At 39.4% G+C, this 18,010-nt stretch overlaps 2 protein-coding genes across 2 annotated transcripts in view; one reads left to right on the top strand and one right to left on the bottom strand.

The window, feature by feature from the left end:
* Window positions 1–3,268: 3,268 nt before the first annotated feature.
* On the top strand, window positions 3,269–11,392 carry tyr (tyrosinase). The gene is made up of 5 exons (XM_037678011.1): window positions 3,269–4,096; window positions 4,569–4,785; window positions 10,034–10,181; window positions 10,354–10,535; window positions 10,621–11,392. The coding sequence occupies exons 1-5, from the start codon at window positions 3,269–3,271 to the stop codon at window positions 10,851–10,853; spliced, it is 1,608 nt and encodes a 535-aa protein (XP_037533939.1). The 3' UTR covers window positions 10,854–11,392.
* Window positions 11,393–16,435: 5,043 nt separating this feature from the next.
* Window positions 16,436–18,010, bottom strand: part of LOC119411511 (NADPH oxidase 4-like) — a gene marked incomplete at its 5' end in the record, with an annotated part of 10,384 nt that continues 8,809 nt past the window's right edge. The window contains 2 exons of the mRNA XM_037678462.1: window positions 16,436–16,556; window positions 16,637–16,737. Coding sequence (XP_037534390.1) covers window positions 16,436–16,556; window positions 16,637–16,737 — 222 coding nt within the window. The remainder of the gene's footprint in view (window positions 16,557–16,636; window positions 16,738–18,010) is intronic.

Here is an 18,010-nt window from a genome sequence, read left to right as displayed (position 1 = left end):
TAGACAGGTTAATCCCATTGAGCCTCGAGGACTCATTTACAACAGAGACCTGAAATTATATAACTAGGATTTAATAGGATATAATAACTATAATAGCAATAATATAATTGCTGTATCTTATACTTCAACAGCATCTTACAGTGCCAGCTGCAACTTTAAAAACAAAGTTGAATGTTTGGGTTTTTATATTTTACTTCATTATTGCCTATTGGTTGTGATTAAATATATATGTAAGTACAAAGTAACCTACATAAGTTTTAGTTTACATAAATATGATAAGAATACAGCTCACTAATTAGAAATAATGGCAGGATTAATAATAATCAAAGGCCTATTATTTGTTAAAGCAATCCACGTCACCCGTCGCCTTTTACGTCCGAGTTTCAGCCCGAGATCGTGTCATGCTGCAGGGACTAAGGTCAGATATGATGCATGATTTCATGTGTCATACTCAAAGTATGTGTCGGGGATGACCTTCAGTTAGTATCACACCAAACTTTTGTTAATGTTTTTTTACTGTAAAATTGAGTTTTAGCCAGTATCATGGTGGCTAAGGTTGATTGGTGATGGCAACTAACTTGACTTGACTCCAAACCTTAATCAGCTGCACGTTTACACCCAATATCAACATTTTGAGAGTTCCATTAAAATCTGGGCTTATGAGATGTTTCGCCAACAGACAAACCAGGTTAACACAAACAGTTAACGCAAAGGTTTTTAAGCAAAGATATTGTGCAGTAAGTAGCACTTGGACTATGTGTTGTGAGTAACTCTCAGCTACTCCCCCACTAAAGTTTAGCTCAATAGCACAAAAAATGATTGAAAGGTCGCCATTTTTGTGTTTTCTAAGGTTAGTTGGTCACTTTAAACTGGGATGACTTCAAAAGTTTTTAATTCATAAAGGTCCATGAATATTTTTTTAAATTGTCATTAAAATCTGACTTCTGGTTTATGAGAAGTCAGATTGCTGTGAAGGTTGCTGTGGCTGCCTTCTTAAATTGAGCTGACTCCAAAAGTTAATCAGTTATAGATGTATATCAAATGGTTACTTTCTGCTTGTTTCATTAACATTTTAGTGGTAAAAGACAAAATATTAGCCTGTTTATATGACTAAATATGTCTCATGTCCCTTTCATGTGTATCTTCTATTTACAGAACAAATAAAATGCATTTTCTCTCGTATAACGTGTTTGTTCCAGTCACCGTGAAACGTTGGTGTCATTAGTATTTCTTTCAGTGCTGCTTGTCTTGTTCAGTAACATAACCAAGAACTTTGTTACTTATTCACAATAGTGTAAAAAGCATCAGTGCCAATCATTTGTGAGTTAAATAACAGTGTGGTTCACAGCTGGGACACATTAAACAGGAACTTAAACAACAACCTTATCATTAGCATGTTGTTTATTATTTATACATTTTAAATGCAATCTATCATAAACTCAGCAAGTGGTTTTGAACCAGTTTGACATGACTGTCGACGAGGAAGAGGGCCGGCACAAGAGGAGGGGGCGTGCCAAAGACACCATCTTAGCACCAACATAACTGGTTTGTTCCACTTTGGAGTGAGCTGTTTGGGGGAAGGATCCGTTTCGTGTTGTGTGTTTCCTTGACTGATGAAGCCTTCTGGATGGAAGGTGAAACGTTTCAGCACAAAAAAGAAACTGTCCAGATGACCCGACTGAAAATTGTTGGATGGACAAAACACAAAATCTGATAGTCACTGATCTTAAAATGATAGTACAGATTTTTTTCAAGTGAACAAAAGGTTATGAACATTCAATATCTTACCTGTTGTGGATAGCTCTTTGAGTGACCTTCGTTTAAAGAGATGAGGTTTAAATCTTGACCAAACTGATGAGAGAACAGCTCATCTGAACGGGACACAAACATATGTGGATGGCTGCCATCTTGAAATATCTCCAATTTCAAATATTTGGTAGCAGTTCACACAAGCACTAGTTTATACATCATCACACATTGTAATTAATTTCCTATTCCAAAAAAAAAAGGTTATTTGCGACTGTAAATAGGAGCAGAATCTGTCATGTTTGTGGCTATTTGAACCCAAAGTGCAGGCAAAACGAGCATCAGGCTCTGTTTACTTCATTTAAATACTAGACCCTTACCAGAGTTGGACCGGCTGAAAGACACTGTAACATCTTTATGAGGACCATGGAAACTATCTGGAAGTGTTCAAGGACAGTCACCATCTTATCCCCCATCCCCTCTTTGCAAAATGTATTATGTCTCTATGTTGCTTTTTTGTTCTGAGGTAGATTTTTTGCGCCCTTACACTGTGCCCTGTGTCAAGGACACGGTGTGAGAGATCTTTTTTTAATACCTTCTCTCCTCGTGTTTTCTTCCCCTTGTCTTGTCTAAGCGATAAGGGCAGCGCTTCTTAGAAGCCGCAGCCCCGGTACACCTCCGTCTACCCTTCAGATGGCTGTACCGAACGTATTTTCACTGTACTTAACTGGCAATGACAATAAAGTTGATTCTGATTCTGAAATACTACTTGGACCAAGTATGTGTACTGAAAGAACTCTTTTACATGTAATACTAGTACAAAGACCATGGCCCTCATGATAACTTGCAGATATGACGACCTCAATCATAAAAGCCTAAAATTTGATTTAAATGGTGTGTTATGTGAGTTTTCCACCCTCTGTCCTCTCGATTTCTTCTTCTTGCCTTTTTTTAAATAGATAATATATTTGACTATGCATACATTTTTGCCCATACTTTGCCCTGAGGGGCGATTAGGAGTTTGGGGCTTGGTGGGCGGGTCATAGTGCTCACATAACCACAAGAACACCCACTTCTGGCTCAGCTGGTCCCAAGACAAAGTGCAAAAGGAATCAAGAGTTTTATCCCGAGCATGTGATGCTCATAATAATCTCTGTGTGTTTGAGAGTATGAAACTGCTTTTTTTTTTTTTTTTTTTCAGAGGACAGCTCCCCAAACGACTCAGTGAGTAGTGAGAGAACTGGAGACTGGTCTGGCTCTATGAGAGGGGGTGGAAGGAGGTTTGGGAGCTGGTTGGATGGTAGGTCAGAGAAAAGAAAACTACTTTTAAAATCTTGCTAAGGTTTTTGTTCTTCTTGTTTACGTCACTAACCATCTAGAAACCCGGTTGCATTTCCTTGGAGTATCTTCTTGGCTGTGAGTCTTCTTTTCTGTGTTCTGTGTTTGACCTTGCCAGTTGAAGTTTGTGACATCAGGACTTTCCATCCATACTGTAAGACTGCAGTGGATCTGACTTTTCAACATGAGGATCCTGATTGTGTCTGTGGTTCTGCTGGGTCTCATCAAGACCTGTTTGAGCCAGTTCCCTCGCCCTTGCGCTAACTCGGACAGTCTGAGAACTAAAGAGTGCTGTCCAGTGTGGGAAGGAGACAATTCTCCTTGTGGAGCCATGTCAGGCCGTGGATTCTGCACAGAGGTCCAGGTCTCAGATGAACCCAATGGGCCACAGTACCCTCACAATGGGATTGATGACCGAGAGCGTTGGCCCTTGGCTTTCTACAACCGGACATGTCGTTGTGCTGCAAACTACGGAGGGTTTAACTGCGGGGAGTGCAGGTTTGGTTACTGGGGTGCAAACTGTGCTCAGTACAGAGAGTCCGTCCGCAGGAACATCCTGACCATGTCACCTGCTGAGCAGCAGAAGTTCATTTCATATCTCAACCTGGCAAAAAACACTGTCAGTCGTGACTATGTCATCGCCACGGCAACGAGAGCAGAGATGGGCGAGAACGGTGAGAACCCCATGTTCTCTGACATCAACACCTACGACATGTTTGTCTGGATCCACTACTACACGTCCAGAGACGCCTTCCTGGGAGGGCCGGGGAACGTTTGGAGAGACATCGACTTCGCTCATGAGTCTGCAGGCTTCCTGCCCTGGCACAGAGTCTTCCTGCTCCACTGGGAGAACGAGATCAGGAAGCTGACGGGGGATTTTAACTTCACCATTCCATACTGGGACTGGAGGGATGCCCAGTCCTGTGAGGTGTGCACTGATGCTCTGATGGGCGGACAAAGTTCCATCAATCCCAACCTCATCAGCCCTGCTTCTGTCTTCTCGTCGTGGAAGGTGAGGCAACCTGTACCATGCCGACTTTACTTCTGTAGGCACAATGTTCATTATTTGTATATATTCAAAACAAAGGTGAACATTATTTTCCTTGGTTTGTTGCCATTTCACGCTGCAGGTGTTTTGGATTCATTTCAGTTGATCCTGTTATTCCCCCCCAAATTAAAGGATTTGTTAATTCCTTCATGTATTTATTCTCGAATTATCATTAAAACCAGAAAATTTGTCTTAAAGGATTTATAACTGCAATAAAGCATGTGCACAAAAATACTCTCCGTGACAAAAATCCATTGAGAATAACTTCACTGCCTTTGCTACCTAGAATGCCATCATCAGGCTATTTTTGGGATAGTTTAGACAAACAGACTGTCATGTAGGAAAGCTTTTTTCACTAATGTCTAACTAGCTTTCGGTTGGCTCATAGGCTTTGTAACTACAGCAGCTCAGGTGTTGTGTGTTTGGTCATGTGCAGGTGGTCTGCAGCCAGCCAGATGAGTACAACAACCAAGAGGCGTTGTGTAACGCTACAGCAGAGGGCCCTCTGTTGCGTAACCCCGGCACCCATGACCCAAACCGCGTGCCAAGACTCCCCACAACAGCTGACGTGGACTTCACTGTGGGGCTCCCTGAATACGAGACGGGAAGCATGGACCGATTCGCTGACATGAGCTTTAGAAACGTCCTGGAGGGTAAAAACTCAAACACTTACCCCTCAGACAGGCTCAAGAGCTGAACCAAACTTCTAATTCACAAACATGTTGAATGATAATATTGTACATGATCGTAGTGATGGTGGTGTGGGAGTTCAAACTGACAGTTAGAGGAAATGATGCTGGAAATGAGCAGCTTTTCAGTCAGAGTCAATTATGTGCACAGGTTCCCAGTTACATCCAACAAGAAAAGGTAAAAGAAAAACAGCGATAAGATCCAAGATATGAACTAAAAAAAGCATAAACTAAAAATACACTAAGGACTAATAGCATAAAAACAATACGCCTAACAGCAGCACGAACATGAGTCTGTACGAGCAGATGAGCACGAATAAACACAGTAACATGAAATAGATCAGCAGCAACATGAAACAGATCAGCAGCAACATGAAACAGATCAGCAGCAACATGAAATAGATCAGCAGCAACATGAAATAGATCAGCAGTAACATGAAACAGATCAGCAGCAACATGAAACAGATTTCATTTCATTTCATTTCATTTATTTTATTCATTTCAAATTAAAACACAGGAAAAAACAATTTACAATCCATATGGATAAAAAAAGACAAAAGAAAATTTAAAATGAAAGGAAGCAGAAGAAGAAAAAATCTTATAATAACTGCCCCTTCTTAGACAAAAAATCAATACAAACAATCAATTAAAGCAATAGTCATTCATGAAAACAATTTTTCAACAACTAAACAATCAATGCAATTCATGCATTAGTCAACCATGAAACAAATAATCAACTTATAGTAATATAATGATTTTAAAAACATTTTATATTAACCAAATTACATATATCTTTGCAACATTATACTCTTAATTTTTTTCTTGAATACAGACATTGACTGAGCTGTTTTAACATCAGTTTCCAAACTATTCCATAGTCCTATTCCATGTATCAACGTTGACCGACCCTTTAAACTAGTTCTATATTTAGGTTTAACAAAAATATCAGTGCCCTTTAGATTATAACAACTTTTTCTTTTTACAAAAAGCACTTGAATATTTGAGGGCAGTGTATAATGACGTGCTTTATACATTAACAAAAGAATATTATATTCCACCAAATCATAAAACCCCAGCAACTTCATTTTACAAAATAATACACTAGTAGGATGATAGTAATGAGTTTTCGTTATAATTCTTAAGGCTCTTTTCTGCAAGATTAAAATAGACCTAGTAGTCGTTTTGCATGCTATGCCCCAAACATCAACACAGTATATTAAATGTGGTATTATAATTGTATTGTACAGCAAATACAAAGCTTTCTCATTCAATAAATCCTTTACTCTATATAGTACAGCTGTGGATTTGGATAATTTACTTTTTACAAGATTTATGTGCTGTTTCCAAGACAATCTGTCATCAATAACCACACCCAAAAACTTTGTTTCACTCACTCGACATATTTCAATATCATCGATTTTGAAAGGAACATCAGTAGTTGTCACTCTATTACCAAAAATCATATAATTTGTTTTATTAATATTCAATGATAACTTGTTTAAATTAAACCAAGTTTGTATTTTGACAAACTCCCTCTTAATTAACTCTAACATTTGTTCCAAATCAGTACCGGAATAAAAGAAAGTGGTGTCATCTGCGAAAAGAACACATTTTAGGATACTGGATACATCAATTAAGTCATTAATATATAAAATAAACAGCTTAGGACCAAGTACAGAGCCTTGAGGTACTCCACATGAAACATCACAGATCAGCAGCAACATGAAACAGATCAGTAGTAACATGAAACAGATCAGCAGCAACATGAAATAGATCAGTAGCAACATGAAACAGATCAGCAGCAACATGAAACAGATCAGCAGCAACATGATGTGATTTTTTCACAGTGATTATTCTAGTTAGAGATTCATGAGTTTAACAGCTTCAGGGTAGAAGCTGTTCCTCAGTCTAGTGGTTCTACACTTAACCTCCTTCCTGAGGGGAGCGGGGCAAAAAGTGTGTGTGCTGGGTGAGTGGGGTCCTTCATGATGCAGGTGGCCCTCTGACTCTGTTGATGAAAAGGGAAGAAGAGTAAACAAAACAAAAAAAAGAGGATAGAAGGACTGGCACAGAAGAGAATAGATACTGAGCTTTACATATGGAGGACGGTTTGAGGTGTAGTCTTTTTTATTATTTTTATTTTTTTTTACTTTGGATAGAAAAGTAAAAATGTCCCATTTTTATCACACTGTAAAAAGAAACTCTGCTCAATAAATTTTAAAACATTGATACTTAAAGACAAAATTTAAGAATAACTGCATGTGCTCAACAAGAGATGTTCAAAATGGTCACACAACCACAAAAATTTAATTTAAACATTTAATGGGAAATATACAACATTACTGTATTTCTGTTTGTCGTTGGTTTGTGAAAACTTTTTTCAACATGATGTTTGCATTATTTCACAATTCTTCCACCAGGTTCAGGTTTGTGCAGGGATAGTCTTTGTCATGGTCATTTATTAAGAACTTACTCCTGTAGTAATTTTATTTTACATCTATCAAAAGACATTTAAAATACTTCCAATCTTTTCTAATGGGGTTCTGTGAAAAGGTTATGAACAAATAGTGTCTTACCTGTGTAGTTTGCCTGACCTCAGCTTAGTGAATATTTTCTAAGTTTTATCTAAATTTCTTTCTAAATTTGATGTTTCTGTTCAGTGCCCTGAGATGACTTCTGTTGTGACTGGGCGCTACATAAATAAAAACTGAATTGAATTAAATGTAATAAAAAGTTTATTTGATAAACTTGTTAGAGGCAGCAGCTAGCTGTCGCACTTCCAGTAGTAATGTAATAATACATGTTCTAAAATCACTGTAATCAGAAACTGACAGCAATGTGAAGATAATAAAACAGTTTTAAAGTATTTTTGAGGATGGAGTGTTAAAATACAGGCGCAGTCTTGATGGCTTGCTACTAGCCGTTAGCTCATCAGTCTGATCAGAAATAAATTGAATTTCTCCAAACTGAGGTCATTTAAAGAGTTATTTACAAATGGTAAGATATTTATTGTAATGATCTTTCAGTAGAACCTCACTTGAACGTGTCTGAAGTACACGTTCAAAGCAAATGAAAACCTTTTTTCCAAAGACTCCTCAGTTACCGCTCACTATGTCGACATCAATTTGACATTAAAAAAAACTTAAGGAATGAGTCATTTTTCATTCAACCTTTATTTAAACAGTTAAGTCACAATGAGCCTCAAAGACCCATTTACAAGTGAGATCTGTTTAGACAGACAAAAAGTAGTGAAACTGGACGCATGTAGGAATTGGAGGCGAAAAAAAAAAAGTTATCGTAAATCCAGTTAAATATGCGTCCTTAAAATCCACAAATGTCAGCAGAGATAGAAACATCATCAAGTCTTCAAGTCGATGAGATATCCAGCTGCGTGCGTGCCAACAGGGCAATCGGCTCACCTAAAGCCTGTCTTCTCTTTGAAGAAATGTTATGAAGTGTGTTGAGGGACCAACTGATCAAAACAAGTCCATAATTATGGTTCAGAAGATATGCAAGAGAGGCTCAGAAGCAGTTTCACAGACAGAGCAGCAAAGCGGAGAGGGAGGGGAGGGGAAAGCGTCCGATCTCGGCAAGAGCAAGTGGTGATTGTGCTTTTTATACATTTTTCTAGTGTGACTTATCTGACCTGTTGTAGCACGGTGGCTCAGTTGGTAGAGCTGCTGCCTCTCAGCGAGCAGGTTACCCCAAATCAAAACCCGGTCTGGAGGCCTTTCTGGGTGGAGTTTGCATGTTCTCTCCGTGCATGCGTGGGTTTTCTCCAGGTACTCCAGTTTCCTCCCATAGACCAAAAACATGCATGTTAGATTGATTGGTAACTCTAAATTGTCTCTATGAGTGAGAGAGTGAATGGTTGTTTGTCTCCTTTGTCTCTATGTGTCCCTGTGATGGACTGGAGACCTGTCCATGGTGTCCCCCACCTCTCGCACAGTGACTGCTGGATATGGACAAAAGTGACTCCCGTGACCCAAAAAAGGAAGAAGTGGGTAAAGATAATGGATGGATGATCTCTTATAGTTTTAACCCAAGTGCAGGCAGGACTCGGAGGATTCAGTATTTAAACAAAAGATATTTATTAAACAAAAACAATGGCAGATGTGGCAGCAAAATTGACATATAGGGAGGTGATCACTGGAGGAGCAGGAACAGGAACAGGAGCAGGAACAGGAGCAGGAGCAGGAACAGGAACAGGAGCAGAAGCAGGAACAGGAGCAGGAGCAGGAGCAGGAACAGGAACAGGAACAGGAACAGGAGCAGGAGCAGGAGCAGGAACAGGAGCAGGAGCAGGAACAGGAACAGGAGCAGGAGCAGGAGCAGGAGCAGGAACAGGAACAGGAGCAGAAGCAGGAGCAGGAACAGGAACAGAAGCAGGAACAGGAGCAGGAACAGGAACAGGAACAGGAACTGAACATGGCACCACGAAGGATAATCCTCGGGCAGGGGAACAATAAAAAACCCGCAGAATATAAGGACACACTAATGAGGGGATAAACATGAACACCTGGGGCAGGACAACAGGTGGCGGAGCTTGATTACACGAGGAGCAGGACTAGGACATACCACAAGGGAGCACAATCCTCACATGACAAGCTTAAATATAAAACAAGGTACATTTGTATATAACCCCCCACCCCCCATTTTCATGTTGCATATTAATGCACATTTGATCATCCTCGGTTCAAAACACACTGTAGCTCTTGTCACTTTAAGGCTCGTGTTTAAAAGGTCTCATCACAGCTGTGATGCAGGATTAATAGAAACAAACATGTTTTATTGGAGGTTCTCCAAAGGAGCCACTTTGTGGACCTAAGTATCTGTGATGAATGGCAGCGTTGATGACTGACAGCAGAATAACTAGAGCTGCCTTTCAGTGAATGCAGTGTCTCTGTGGGAGAGAATAACTCCCTGTGGTCGGGACGTTATGCTTTGCAACTATTAACATTTTTCACACACAAAAGCTAGTGGAAGTAATTACACACTTTTCCACACTCATTTTTTTTACATCTTCCTAATGCAATTAACATTTTTTTTACCAATTTCTTTCATTTTGCTCTACTAAGCTCAACTTTCTTTCTATGCAAAATGTTCAAACCCTGCACTGTCCCCCCCTGCTCCACTTCTGTCTGCACTTCAGTAATAATTGTCATTTTGACTCCTGCGGTTAGCCTACATGTCCTCATCCTGTTTCCGGCAGGTTTTGCGAGTCCAGAGACAGGTATGGCGGTGCCAGGTCAGAGCACCATGCACAACTCCCTGCACGTCTTCATGAACGGCTCCATGTCCTCTGTCCAGGGGTCAGCCAACGATCCCATATTCCTGCTGCATCATGCTTTTATTGACAGGTAACACACACTATACACACATATGTCTACACTTACCAAACGCCAGACTTCACGTTAATGCAGTAGGATCGCATTCTCCCACTTATTGTTGGTCATTTCAAAATAAAAATACAGGAGTGAGTGAGGGGAAAGTGTACAATTTTAAAATACTTAAAAATTATTTCTCCTCTAGTATCTTTGAGCGCTGGCTCAGGACCCATCAGCCTCCTCGGACCATCTACCCACGTGCCAATACCCCGATTGGTCACAATGACGGCTACTACATGGTGCCCTTCCTTCCTCTCTACAGAAACGGAGACTACTTCCTGTCTAACAAAGCTCTCGGTTACGAGTACGCCTACCTGTTGGACCCTGGTCAGTTCATACCATGTCCACTTTGTGTATTTTTACAGCCTTTCCTTTCATGAAACAGCATTTTAACCTGTCTGCCTCATCACAGGTCAGAGGTTTGTGCAGGAGTTCCTGACTCCCACCCTGCAGCAGGCCAGGGAGATCTGGCAGTGGCTGCTGGGGGCGGGGATCCTTGGTGCTGTGATCGCTACAGTTCTTGCTGCACTGGTTGTTGTCGTCAGGAGGAGGTGGAGGAGGAGGAAGAGGACGGCGAGCTTTGAGGAGCGACAGCCACTACTGCAGAGCAGCTCAGAGGAAGGCTCATACCAGACCACGCTTTAACACACAGATGTGACGAGGAACAAACTACGGCATTCAGGAAGTCTTTGAACGAGATGCAGTCCAAAACAAGACTTCATTTAATAATACAATAATGTGTCTGACACAGCTCTTTATTAATAAACACAGATGCCAAAGAGTCAGTGAGGTGTTTCTAAAGATCACAAAAAAACACCTCGTCAGATCTCACTGAACACAGAGTGTGATGTCATTGCCTTTTAATCAATTGTATCTAAAACACTATAAAGGAGGTCAGTTTTGTTTGTTGCAGAGCGGATACAGAAATGGATAGCAAAACATCATACAGCCTGCTATATACTTCATATATACTGTTGGATAACTTAATTATCCTACGTGATAACCCCCCGTCCAAAAGATAAAATGCTCTCACCCTGAGCTCAAAGAGGAGGAGGGCAGTCAAGTCAGATTTATTTATATATCACATTTAAAACAGAAACTGTTGCCAAAGTGCTTATAACAAAATGATCACAGCATCAAATAAAAAGTAATGATATAATTACAGCACATGGAATAAAAGTATAAAAGCAAAACATAAATAGAAACAATGAAATGAAATAGAAAATCAGATCACCCTGTGTCAAACAATAAAACAAAACAAAAAAAGCATAAACACAGTCAGACAGAATGAAATACTAAATCATATCAGATTACCGTGCGTTAAATAGGAATACGACAAAAGCATAAACACAAGAATTAATAAAAAAAAAACTAAATGTAAATTGAATCACCCTCAACGAGTACAGGTGAGTTTTCAGGAGAGTTTTAAAAGCAGAGACTGAAGTGGCCTGTCGAATGTTGATGGGCAGATTATTCAGATTATTATTATTTTGGGGGAGTGGTGGTGCAGAGGTTAGAGAAGACGGGCCTGTGATCAGAAAGTGCGACAAACAACATACATTGATTCAACATTGATTCAATGACATCTTTTCATCATCGGTTAATTGACTAAAACTGGATGATTGGTTAATGATTGATTCACCATCAATCATCAAGCTTAACCAAAAATCAACCTTTCTGACTAAATTTCAACATTGAATCAATATAATTTGCTATCTGGGTCATTAATAGTGATGCACAATATTATCGGCATGGTATTGGGATCGGACGATATTATTACAATATCGGACATCGGCCATTCCATTAAAATAACTCGCCGATAGACTCTGTTTTTGTATGACAACTCAGTGACAAGGATGCCTGCAGCGGCAGCACAACGTTATGACGTCGCACACGCCTACCTGATCCGATCATGGCGGAGAGGAAAAATTCAAAATGTCGGCGGTGTGGAAGTTTTACTTTTCGTTGAGGATGTCAGATTCCGAAGATTTATAGACTGAGCTGAGCCTCGCTACATCGTCCCCAATCAGAGATATTTTTCCGACGTAGCCCAAGCCGTCATTTCTGACGTCATTGAGAAGCTAATAGCTGATAGCACTTGGGTGAGTTTTACCACAGATATTTGGACTTCAAGTGTTAGCCCCGTTAGCATGATTAGTCTTACGGCACAATGGATAGACAAAAACTTTGATCTTTAAAAGTCTGTCCTTCATGCACAGGAGTGCAGAGGATCCCACACTGCAGCTAGGAACCTGGAACAAGTCTCCACAAGTGTGACAGCATCGCAGGTGACTAATGCTAATAAATAATATTTAACACTTTTCATTTAATATAAGTTAAAGTGTTATGCATATCATATGGTTGTTACTGAATATATGTCACCAGCTCTTACAGCTGTTGCACAATTTTTTCAGCAAATAAGCCTAAATAAGAGGAATATGTTCTGACAAAGGAAAGTATAATAAAAATATTGGTATTGGTTATCGGCCAAATAAGTTCCAATATATCGGCATATCGACCAAAAATCCAATATCGTGCATCTCTACTCATTAATCAAATAAGCCACACAAGAAAGTGAGATATTTTCAATCCAGGTTTACTACTTGCAAGGGGTGCATCAATGAAAACAGACATACAAGATGGTACATGTCGCTCCGTTCCAAGGTCTGCCCGCGGACGAGTTTAGGAACAGCTTAAATACTCGTTATCAGACAGACGAGGTCAAGACACGACCTCTGAACAGCTCAGTTGTTGAAGGCCTCAGAAGTGATCAGTTAACAGGCTCCTCTCTGAGTAGACAGAAAGGCTCTCGTGACTTCACACAAATGGTTCTATATTAATTTAACATTAGTAAGTGAAAACATCCATGACCTTTACATAACTTCCCCCAACATATACCTCATACTCATCTGGTACTTAGCAAGCACTGGTACAGACTTGGTATGTAAATTATTAAAGTCAGATCTAACATCGTCAGGCTGTTTAAACTCACTTTTTAGATTTCGTGCACAAAATAAGCCAGAATCACAACAGCAATGTAAAAATGTGAACTATTTTACTGCCCTTTGGATAAAATAGGACTGACATATTTGCTTTATCAGGTGTAATTTCAATTATATATTTTTCTGCTCAAGCATTCCATAAAAGTTTTAAAGAGTTAAACGTACAAACTTTGCAGCTCTCTGGTGTTTAACAAGAACTCCAAATCAATCTGAAAACACTCTTCTGTGTGTTTGCAGTGGTGCTAAAGAGGATTAAAACCTCTGGGCTTCAAAGGCTCCTGTTGGCATGGTAACAAAATGAATTATGAGTTTGTTCTTGCTGCAATAAAATCAGAGGAATCAAAGTGGCTCTGACTTGTTTATATATATATTGATGATGATGAAGTTGGTCAAACAGATTTCTTATTAAACGTCCCTGTAAAGCAGAAATCTGGGTTGTCAATTGTTTATTCTTTGGGTTTTGAGGTCACGTCTGATTTAACAGGTAAACTGACATGTTTTCTTTTAGTTACCCTCTGTGGTTTCAAAATAAGGTTTTCTCTAATAAAACTAGAGTCTAGCTTACAGATCGTATTGCTGTCAAACAGTGTTGTTGGTAAAAGAACAGCCGCCAATTGAAAAGTCATGTAATAAAATATAAAAAGTAAAATTTGGAAACGATAAATAAAAAGTCTATTTTATTCCATACTTTACTTGTTCTTAAAATAAACTAAGTAAACATAAAAGTGAATATTTCCATGTATTTTTTACAAAAAGCAAAGTTATTCTTAAAACAAAACAAACACTTGCACTCAGTTTTCATTAAATTATTTGACATAACCTAGAATTTAATTACTACTAACAATACTTTTAACTCTTTAGTTACACATAAAAGTATAGATACAAATATTATGGGCACATTGCCAAAGAGGCTCATCTGACCTTTAATACATTTGACATTAAAACTAAAAAGTCTATAAATTAAAACAGACTGAGTAAAGCTGTAATGTAAGTTTGTATAATGCAAATTTTTGGTAAAACCATAATGATGCGCATTATGTGAACACTGTAGCGGTTCCCCTTCCCTCTCTTATGACAGAAAGAGCCCAAGAATTCATTTATTCTTATAAACGAATCAAATACTTGACACAATAAACCAGGTTTGGAAAACTGAACTCAAAACAGAAACTCTCAAAATCATGAAGGAGTGCGGGGGACAAAAGACCCCCAGTACCATCCAAACAGACAATCCTGAGGTTTCTGTCTGCACTTATAGCTGAATCAACATTATTATAAAGTACAATAAAACAAAGCAGAGGTGATTTTACAGAAAATAAATCATCAGTTTCACCTACTATTAGAAATGGTAATGAACACTTGCAGAAAGCTTTAACGAACAGGAACAAGCTAGATGCTAATAAGAAATATTTTCTCAGTAAAAATTATTTAAAAAAACCAACAAGATTTGTTTACTGCCCCAAGTATAGGTGCAGAGGGTGCTGCAGCACCCCCGCTGAATGCAGGAGGACATACGTGTCCAAATACATGATTAAAAATTGAATTTCAGCAATGATCCAATAATATCTAGATATTCTCGACCTTGCTAAATATGGTGCTGTTACTGTGTGCAAAAAATGAAACCAAACAAATCTCACAAAACAGTGGGCAGATCAGCACCGGGTCATGACTGCAGTTATTTTAGGTATGGTCTGACTAAAATAAACAGCATAATATATATTTTTTTAAATCTCACATTTAGATAAGACAACATGCACAGCCAGTGTGCATTGCACTGCATATCTTTGGCATAAGATAATCTTCATATGGGAGTTCCTACAGCTATAGAAAATCCTACAGTGAAACTGACCATGTGCTTGGAACTAAATGCAAATAATATTACACATAGATAAGAAATTTTTAAATGTGGATCTGAGGTAAAGAAACATATTTTGCTTCAGCTATAAATAGGCCTGTCGCGATAAACAATAAATCAATTCATCGCATGATGAATGAAAATTATTGACCTCATTTTCATTTACCGGCTTTATTGTTTCTTCGTGTCTCTCTCTTTCAACTGAAGACACGGCTCAACTCCTGAGCTCTTCACTGACCCCTCCCTTTCTCTTTAAAATCCATTTTAATCGTCCAAAAATGCGTTTTTGGATCGTTAAAAGCAGCTAAGATGAGAAGCTAAGCTATGAGCTAAGCTAACAGGCCGACCTCGAGAATAAACCTCTGTCTTGTCGAAGCTCCAAAATTCACGGTTGAAACCTGTGCCTTTGTCTAAAAAGTTATTTTTCTCTGCAAAAAGAAGCTGAGAACTTGTTTACTGATGTTTTATTAAAAGCTTTGAGTTAAAAATGCTATGCTAAAGAGCTCAAACCATCGAGCGTCTGCCATGTCAGCCCATGTCATGTCAAGGGCCCTCCCTCCCATTTTTCTTTCAACTATCCATTCTTTGGTTCAGTCTTATACTGCCATCAGGTGGTCAAAAAAGGTACTACAAGCAAACAAAAATCAACATTTCTTCTAAAATTTGACAATTATTGTTACATTTCAAACAATATTATCGTTTGTCGCAATAATTTCTGAGACGATTAATCGCCCAGCAAAATTTGTTATCGTGACAGGCCTAGCTATGCAGGGCATCTCCCTAAATAACGCCTCCATCTTCTGTCTGAGCCTCATAACTCATATGTCTAGAACAGAAATCGATCGCTTCAAAATAGACTGGAAAAGAAAACTGATCTCAAAGTCTCGTACTGTGCGGGCGGCTTCAGTGTTTCAGTCCGTTGTCTCATCCCTGAGTGATTGTACTGAGTGATGCTTGAACCTTGGGAAAGATGAACTCCCTCCAGCTGTGTTGGTTGGAGCCTCGCAGGTAGAGGCAGACATTTTTCTTTTTACATTAGAATCCTGCGTGAGGAAACAAAGCACCAAGGCTTGTAGAGAAACAGCATTATGGGAAGACTGAGCAGGGAGCTGCTGTCTCCAGTCTCCCTCACGTGCTCACACAATCACATGATGAAGCAGGAGCAGCTGAAGCCCTCAGCTGGAGGTCAGGATGGTCACCCAGCAAGTGAAGTTTTGTCTGGAATCCTTTTGGTGAGTTTTATTAATGCCACGAGCCACATGACAGCCTGAAGGTTCAGAAATTCACGTCCAGAAACGCACTTCGACCGAAAAGCTTTTGTCCTAAAATGAATGAAAACTCGTTCATCCAGTCCACCGAGCTGCGATGGTGACTCAGCTGAATGACTCCTTGTTGAATTCAAAGGTCGTTCCACAGGATCGGGAGGAGTTACACAGTCTACGGAGAGTTCTGGAGATGCCTTTTGGTCCACAGCAGAACACGCCAACTCGATTACTGAAGCCACAGAGACATAAAGAGGCATTCAGGGTTTCGCAATAATCCGTCAACTCTTTTCTTATTCCCCCGCTACTTACTGTTTGTTGCTCTTTCCGATCTCGTCAAGGAGTAACTTCCACCTGGGCCGACCCACCTGCAGCCTGGACGAGAGCAGACGGTGCCGCTCCTCAGACAGTGTCTGAGAAAAGGGAGTAAATGACAACAAGGTTTCTATTACCCATAATGCAGGAAAAGCACAATAAAGTTCAGATGTACTTTGTTTGGGGCATGTTTGATATCCAGCAGGACATAGACTCAGTCTGCGCTCTGGAGTTGAACTGAACAGATTTAGAAGGCGAGGTGAGGGAAAGCAGAGCGTTCTGAGCTGCAGGGATTGTTTTGAGACGAGAAACCTACAGATGTTCGCTGCGTTATTATTCACCGCAGCTAAGGTTTATGCCCCGGTCTCTGTGTTCATCTGTCTGTAGCGTTAGCAAAATATCTCATGAACCACTGAGGCAATTTTTATTGAAACTGACAGAAAGTAATCATTGAATAAACATCTGCAACTGGCGCAAAATGGCCGACACAACTAAATCAGCTTAGCAAAGACAAGAATGTCCGTAGCTCAGTAAATTCTACTAATGCTGAGCTACAACTTGGTGTGGTAGTAGCTACCCATATCATGAGTGCTAACTAATTGCATGAGATGTGTTTTTAAAACTTAGCCATTAACTTGTGGAGTCAACTACGTCCATCTGTTAGCAACATATCTTATGAAAGAGTGGATATATTTGAATGAAACTTCCAGAAAGTACTCGTTGGATGTACGTCTGTAACGGATTAATTTCAGGTGTCCACTCAGCTCAAGATGCCTGTTACAGCTAATAGATGTCTGCCAACATAAAAAATGGCAATAACTCAATCAAATGTACAAACAGCGTACTAATTATTTTGTGGCAGTAGCTGAGACTGATCCTCAGTGCATGCTCTGATTTCTAACGTATCTTGAGAGGCCTCAGTCTCTCTCACACACAACATCAGTTACGTCACCATTTGGCACCAAAAGATGATCTTGGATTAAAACGTTTACATAAAAAGCAGTGGGTGACATGTATTCTATCAAATAATCTTAGGCCTTTTTATTTGTTGCTACAGACTGCACTCAAAATTTGATTGTTTTTATGCTTTATCATTTTGGACTAAGCTTTAAAATGATGTCAGCCTTGAGACACCTCTGTCCTGCGCCGAGAGAAAACTGTTAACTTAGCTGGTTGACTGGGAGAGGAATCATGTGCTTGATATGGATTTTATCATCCAATTTTGTGTTACATATCTTTATTTTATATCAAATTAACACTTACTGTTGTGTTTTACATTTATTTAAACTTTTTATAGAATTGTATTTTGATGGTCTTCATCTCATTATCTTGATTGGACACCCTTGAAGAAGAGAGGCTGCATCTCAGTGA

This window comes from Nematolebias whitei, chromosome 6, assembly GCF_014905685.2.
Source record: "Nematolebias whitei isolate Nwh7 chromosome 6, NemWhi1, whole genome shotgun sequence".
NCBI lineage: Eukaryota > Metazoa > Chordata > Actinopteri > Cyprinodontiformes > Rivulidae > Nematolebias > Nematolebias whitei.
This window is presented reverse-complemented; position numbering and strand designations above follow the sequence as displayed.